This window comes from Dermacentor variabilis, chromosome 3, assembly GCF_050947875.1.
Source record: "Dermacentor variabilis isolate Ectoservices chromosome 3, ASM5094787v1, whole genome shotgun sequence".
Taxonomy (NCBI): domain Eukaryota; kingdom Metazoa; phylum Arthropoda; class Arachnida; order Ixodida; family Ixodidae; genus Dermacentor; species Dermacentor variabilis.
The window spans coordinates 110,614,341-110,622,200 of NC_134570.1; the positions used below are offsets into that span (position 1 = coordinate 110,614,341).

The 7,860-nt window shown below is 48.9% G+C and overlaps 1 protein-coding gene across 1 annotated transcript; it reads left to right on the plus strand.

Annotated features, from left to right (window-relative positions):
- Window positions 1-493: 493 nt before the first annotated feature.
- LOC142576174 (uncharacterized) lies at window positions 494-3,106 on the plus strand. The gene has a single exon (XM_075686164.1). It carries the CDS (start codon window positions 961-963, stop codon window positions 3,076-3,078), a length of 2,118 nt encoding a protein of 705 aa, XP_075542279.1. The 5' UTR covers window positions 494-960; the 3' UTR covers window positions 3,079-3,106.
- The last annotated feature ends 4,754 nt before the right edge of the window (window positions 3,107-7,860 follow it).

Consider the following 7,860-nt stretch of genomic DNA (forward strand, 5'->3'; position numbering starts at 1 on the left):
ACTGCTATGGGTAGGCCACGCAGAGTTAGGGCTCCCGAGCAACCTCAGCGACCCCAAAGCGATTCTGCCTATCATTACTTAAACGTAATAAAACATTTCGTACACCCATCAGCAGGTGCAGTGGTTTTCAGCAGTTCTGCTGTGCATCCACTTTCGCAGGGCCGGGATGGCGAGTCGATTTTTTTTCAAAGGCGAAATGCTGTCGGAGTCCTAGCCATAAACCGGCAGCTACTGCGGCAGAAATGGAATCTCGGCGTTTTCTGTGTCCCGCCATTGGTTCTAGAAATAAGTTTGGCAATGAAACTCGAGAGGTTTATTATATGCCATATTTAGCCTTCGCATAAAACTGGCAAGAATCGTTCACTATTTAGTCATAACACTGCAACTGAGTGCAGCGTTCTAATAGGGTTATAGGATACCTAACGCTATCGAGAGCGAAGTCCGTTGATATATATAGTGCGTGTGTCGTAGGCTACCCGGATTGCTGCTCTGCGGGCCGAGATAGTTGCCCATGGCACGTCCCTCGAGCATTCTCGTTGGAGTGCGCTTTGTGACGGCCTCGATTCTGCATTACACTCGCGATCCACGTGGTCCCTTTTTAAATCTTTCTTAGGTACGAAGCCTGCCCTTGCTCCCACTCTAGCAAAAGCCCTCACTCAGGGGACTCCCTCCGATGTCTTTGACAAGCTCACTTCTTTGTATCTCCCACCCCCTCTCACACCTTCCTACCCAACCTACTCTGGTGATCCTAACCCAGACCTCGACCGGCCTTTCACTCTCCGGGAGCTCGAAGCTGCCCTGGCTGCTAATGCTTCTCGCTCGGCTCCCGGTGAGGATACCATCACATACACTACACTCCGCAACCTCCCCGACCACTCCAAGGAATTCCTCCTTCAGACTTTCAACAATGCCTGGGACACCGGCTGCTTGCCGAGCGCTTGGACATCCTCCCTTATTTCTATGATTCCGAAGCCGGGCAAACCTCCCTCCCTTTCTAACCTTCGCCCTATCTCCTTGACGTCGTGTGTTGGCAAGACCCTTGAGCGAATGGCTTTGACTCGCCTCTCTGATTTTATTGAAGCGAAAGAGTTCTTCCCCCATTCTCTTATCGGCTTTCGACGGCGCGTCTGTGCACAGGACATGTTCCTGATCCTCCAGCACACCTTTCTCTCACCCAATCCCAGCCAGATCCACGCTCTTGTGACTGTTGATGTCCGCAAGGCCTTCGACGGTGTGTGCCACGACCATATCCTGTCTCAACTCTCCTCCCTGGACTGCGGACACCGGATGTACTCTTATCTCCGCTCCTTTCTCTCTAACCGAGTGGCTCGTTTCCGAGTGGACACCCATCTGTCCGATCCCCACCCGCTCACCCGTGGCACTCCTCAAGGTGCTGTTCTCTCTCCTATCCTTTTTAATCTTGCTATGACCCCTCTCGCCTCCCAACTAGCCCAGATTCCTGACCTCCAGCACATCTTTTATGCCGACGACATCACCCTCTGGTGTTCGTCTGGTTCTCCCGGTCACGTACAGGACACCCTGCAACGTGGCCTCGATCTCATCAACTCCTTTCTCTCCACTGCTGGCTTGTCACCTGCTCCGGAGAAATCCGAGCTTCTCCTTCTTAACTACTCCTCATACCAGCGCTCCCACAACGCCCTAATCTCCCTCCATCTTTCCGGCTCTCCCATTCCTATTGTCCCCCAATGCAAAGTTCTTGGCTTCCCGTTGCATGCAGCCAAGAATGTGCAAGCCCTACACCATGCTGTCAGGACTTGTCACTCGGTAACTCACCTCCTGCGGCGCGTGGTCACTCGGCGCTCGGGCCTCCACGAGGCTCATGCGTGCCGAGTTGCCCATGCGCTCGCCCTCAACAAGTTCCTGTACTTTGTGCCTTACGTTTCCTTCACCCCCACTCAGCTTAACACCCTCGAGACCGCCCTTGTGGGCCTCTACAAGGCAGCTCTCAACCTCCCTATCACCACCTCCACTGCTAAGCTCTTTGCCACAGGCCTCTTCCATCCTCTTCGTTCTCTTCTCTCTCTCCACCGTGACTCCCAGCTTGCCCGGCTTTCTCTTACCCGTCAGGGTCAGTGGTTACTGGCCCAGGCGGGTATCTCTCCCATTCCCGTTTCCTCCTTTACCTCTCCAAAATCCGCCCCGGCGCCCAATCTTCGCATTCTCCCCCTGCCGTCCAATATGTCCCCTGTCCTGCATGCCGGCCGTCGTCACGCGGCCGCGCAGCATCATTCCCCCCTCTTTACTACCCAGGGAGTAGCCTACACGGATGCCTCTTTCATAGCCCCTCGAGGTTCCTGCGGCTACGCTATCTACCATCCCCACCTCCCAGTACCTGAAACTCACACGAGTGGGCCGTACCTACACCCTCCGGATGCACTATCTCTCGAGGTCCTTGCCATTGTACATGCCCTACAATCATTTCCCTCCCTGCCCTCGCTCCCAGAGTACACGATATACACCGATTCCCAAGCCGCCATTCGCCACATACAAAACCGCACCCTACCCCATTCACTCCAACAAGAGGTCGAACGAGCGGTCTCCGCATTGCAACCTTCCACCGTTTTCCTCCGCTGGGTCCCTGGGCATTCGGGGATTGACGGCAATGAGCTGGCCCATCAGCTCGCCCGTGACGTTTTTAACCGGGCACCGTTGATCCCCTGGTCGGGGCCCTCGCAGGATTCTGGGGGACTCTCCCTGCGCCGCACTATCAAGGAAGTTTACCTCCAACTCCGTCTCGATAAGCGCCTCTACCCTCCCCCTCATCCATCACTCACTGTGCCGGAGGCTCGCCTTCTGCGGCACATCCAAATGAATGCTCTGGTAACCCCTTCCCGCCTCTTTCTCTATCGCTATCGCTCCGACCCCTCCTGTCCCAACTGCCCCTCTACTTATGCAGACCTATCTCATTGCCTATTCTACTGTCCGGCTGCTCAGCAATCAAGTTCCTATCCTCCCCCTTCACTTTCCATCACCACCTGGCTCGACTGGCTTGGCGCTGAAGGTGAAGAAGAACAGCGTCGACTGGCCACCCAGGCGGTCGATATGCTCGGCCTGTAATTTTTGGCTGAATAAAAGTCTTATACTACTACTACTACTACTCGTAGGCTAGGTAGACGCACAGGTGATCGACTAGGCCGGCGTCCAGAAACATCTGGCTTATTCGCAAGGATGTCCGGCTCCAGGAGCAGGAACATTGCACGGAAGTGACCCCAAGTAGAACTCAAGAATGAAGAAACGGAGGACGCCACAAGACCGCTCTATATGCGTCTTTGCTATATGTGTGTTCTACACTGAAACAAAAATACAAAAAATATGCAAGGTCGAAAACCTGTTGTACGAAGAGTTCTTCGTAAAGGAAGAAATATGCCGCGGCACCACGACAGTCATGCATTATCAAGTAAAATAAAGCATTCGTGAAAATCTGGCGTTGCACTAGACCTACTAAAATGCCATAGTTCGAATACAGATAAGCGACAAATACAGATGCAGAGAGAGGAAATGAGCATACGCTGATACTCAAGGAATATGCCTGAAAGCAACTGAATTAGATGTGCATGCGCAATATTCACTCTATTCGAGCATTGACAACATTCAAGATCACATTAGGTTGCCTGAAAGCGTGGAAATTATTAATTCCGTTGTTCGCCTATTCTTTCACAGATATGCCAGAACATGAAATGCGTTAGCCCGTAGCGCAAAAATATGATTCTATGCGCAGGAATGTGAATTTGCCACAAAAAAAAAAGAAGGAAAATCAACCACGCCAAGCATAAGCAGAATAAATGTTTTCATTTCTGAATGCATACCTTTGCATTATTATTTCTCTTCACATACCGCAATTTCATTAACTATTCGCTTCGATCAGTTATTCCTTGGTGTGGTCCCGCAGGCTGAATAATTGTTGCTTCTGCAGTACAATGAGCTTGAAATGTAAGCTGCAGTATTTCAGGAGTAACTTGTGAGGAACCTTGCCTAAGGGAGGAGAAAGTCAGGCAGGACAGTGCTTTAGTAGTACCAATCTCACAAAAGATTCAAAAACAAAAGGTTACATGATTGTTGAGACTTTTTGCGGAGCGAATAACCACAATACGGGGTGGATAAACATTGCAAGCTCTATAGCACTATTGATGATATCAAAAAATGTACCATTTACAATATGCGTCAAAATTTCGCAGAAAAATTTAATTGCACGTCCAGATTCATAGCCTGGTTCCGCGACTTAAAGTAATTCTTGTGTCTGGCGAGTTGCTTAGTAAGGAATAGTGAGAAAGTAACAATGCATACGCGTCCCTTGACACATGTTTCAAAGCGGAAACGCCGAGTAGGCCACGTTAAATTTTTTATGCAGTCTTTTACATTCATCTTGCAACAACATAAAACCTGGGGTGACTTTATGCGCTGACTGCTCACCGCCAAGGATGGTTCGTTGGTTTAATTACTGGTCTTGCAGTTACCACTACCAACCCCCGACGCAGTCCGTGTAATTAGCATACCGATATTACGTGTAGGCGTCGGCATCCATACACTGGCCTATCAGTTCTTTACTTGAGCACTTCGTTTCCTCCCGATGCATGTAAAAGACGCTGCCACCATAGGGCGGAATACCACGCGGCTAAATTCGGCAAATTATTGTAGACAAAATGGAGCACTTGAAACAGGCCCTTAAACCACTTGTCGGGATCTGTGGGGAAACACATTTCGCGAATAGCATACGCAGCTGTCCAAACTTAGCAAAGAGTTGCAGCCGTGTGCGGCAAGTGTAGTTCGCAAGCGGACCGTGAAACATCCCTTTTTCAAAGCACCCTCTTTTCGAACACAGGCCTTCTCCTCAACCATTTCAAAGCAGACGGCGACGGTCATATGTCGTGATATGCAAGATTCGCATAGACGGCTGCTATTGTCCGAAAGCTGACATTATTAAAGAAGTGTGTGGGGATCCATGCGCTTCTTTCTACTGTTACTGTCTGTGCTAATTGACGCAGTTAACTGAACAGGTCGAAGTGCGCGAAAACCTGCGTTTCGAATTTCCAGAATTATTTACCTCCGGAAGAAGCCGAATAATTTGAAGGACGCTTATGCTTCGCCTTTAAGAGTGGAACGCCATAGCGCTCAAAGACCCCTTACTGCTTTTCCTGCTTCCCGGCAACTGCAGCTTACGTAATCGTAACGTTTAGCGGGAAACGCCGGCTGCGAATGCTATGCACGAAGGCGAGCTTTCTGGTAGAGACGCGGCCTCTTGCATGCTTTTTTTTTTCAGTGTGAGAAGGACCTAACAAAAAGGACATGCGCACTTGGTGGCCTTCTTTTCATTACGTATGTTTGTGGTCTGCCGTTCTAAAACTTCGGCGGACTAACTTTGTAAAGAATGATATGCAAAGTGTGAACAACTCTGGAGGTAGAGAAGGGGTTGGGTATGCGTGATTCGCAATTTGGTTCGAAATACTTTTCGCTGAAGTCCAACTCCGATGCCGCTTTTTCTGCAACGCGGGCTCCTTAGCGCTCTCGCGTTAATATTGTCTGCTTACGACGGAGCCGTGCCCACTCAGGTAGGAAAGATTATTTAGCCACAATGATTATCGGAGTCCTAGCCGTGGGGTCTTGCTAATTTTGAGTAGTCTTGAGTGCTCAGCTATCTTCGAACTTGTAGAAGCTTAATCCCAGACCCCGCTTCGGCTTACGCGTTCCGAAAATTGGTGACCTTACAACTTGTGCTATATTTGGAAATTAGCATTTTTCAAAATATTTCTTTCTGCCCCAAGATCGTGTGTTGACTTTGGGATTTACGCCTTAGTGTATTAACATTTACAAAAGTACCTCCAAAGAGCAGACTGGCAAAATGATTATGATTAATTCTAGGAGCACAGAAAAGGAAAACTTCCTAGAGGGCCGTGTCAACACCTGGCAACTGCTTTTTTGATGAAACACCGACCATCTCATCAGAAAATGAAAACGGCGACCCCGCCAGAGGATGTAAAGAACGGCATTTCGTTGGCAACAAGTACCACCCAAGAAAGGAAATAACTTATACTAGGGTAGGTCATCAGGTTATACATATATTTGGCTCCTCGAGCAACAGCAACATAAACCACAGCAACCACCATCTCCCGGTGTGGGCATGTTCCATGCCTAATCAGGCGGGCAAGAAGAGGAAGATATTCCATCTCGTGGGTATGCACCAGTGAGTACCACAGAGTCAAAGCGGCTACATCCACCTACAGTAAAACGTCCTCAGCAACCGCAAAGGTGCTTCCCGGAGCTCTTTTGAAGCCTCGTACGTTATTCGAGCCAAAAAAGACTTTCGACACCGACGTCCAACCAGGCACGGCCCTTAGCCCCCAATCCAAGGCGATGCACACGGACCGCGCTCCGCTTCTGGACGAAGTCGAGCCGTTCGACGGCGAGGGAACTGAAGCGGGCGCCCAACAGCCTTCGTCCCCTGCCTCGCAACAGGCGTCTTCGGTGGCCTGTGTATGTAGACGCTGCAGCCGTCCAGATCGGAGATGCCGCGGCTGATTCCGGATCCACGCACGACAGTCAAGGGGGCGGAAGCGGCGCAGAGAACGCTTTTCGGGACGCTCCGAGCCCCTCTTCTCGATCGGTGGCTCCTCTCATGGAAGCAGAAGGTGAGATACGCGCATTTCTTTTCAGGTTTGAAGGAACGCTCGATTCTCTTTCAAATGGTGGAAAATGTCTAAGCGAGCGATGGGCGCCGCCTGATGTATTTCTGTTTTGCACAATTGTATAGCGTGCGTTTTGTGTCCATGCCGTTAAACCTCGATAACTTTCAAGGCTTTCATTTATATTTCAAAGCGTATTTCGATCGGCCCCTGTTTAAGGATGCTTTTTCATGATCTTTTTATTTTATCTTTATTTTATTTACTTATTTGATACTGTCAACCCCGTTCTTGGGGTCATTACAGGGAGGGTGATGTGTCAAGAGTACATGATACATAATTTTCTTTCTATGCAACATACAAATTCACTGGCGCTCTTGGTAGTTAACAGCAACAACGAGAAAAAAATAGAAAAAAGGAGCAAAGAACAGTGGTTATACAAACTTCCACCAGGCCATGAACCAGGTTATGAACCATTGGCCTTATTTCCGGTACGACCGGTGTTTGCGGCCAAGATGCCATGCAAGGCGATTTGCAACATTCGAGGTTCTGGTTTTCTAAACGCGAAAATAATTTTGTAGATTTTTTTTCATTTCTATCTCTCCTGCCTCTTTGTATCATCTGTAGCGAGAACCTTTAACAGTGACAGAAAAAATATACACAAGGGTGGGAGCTCACCTAAGTCTTTCTGCTTCATCATTAGTGGTTCGCGTGTCAAAAGAAATATTCAACGCCAACCAGCCTATGTAGGTAAACTAGCGACTTTACCTTGTTTTCTTTGTTTTCTTTCAGCACTATTGTCCCAGCGCTCACATTCGTGAAAGCGCTATCACTTGCACCATGATCTTAGTACAGTTTACGAGGAGTGTGCGTTGACGAAGCTTATAAATGGGACAAGCAATGTGCCGCGTGAAGTTCGCTCAACTCAAGTTTCCAATATAAAGTTAGAAAGCTGTTCATCCCAATAAGCTGTTCACTTACGCTATTATTTAAGAGTTCGTTTGTGTAACACTTTATTGTGGTATTTCAGTAGTCTCTGTCTGTCTGTCTGTCTGTCTGTCTGTCTAGTCTGTCTGTCTGTCTGTCTGTCTGTCTGTCTGTCTGTCTGTCTGTCTGTCTGTCTGTCTGTCTGTCTGTCTGTCTGTCTGTCTGTCTGTCTGTCTGTCTGTCTGTCTGTCTGTCTGTCTGTTTGTTTGTTTGTTTGTTTGTTTGTTTGTTTGTTTGT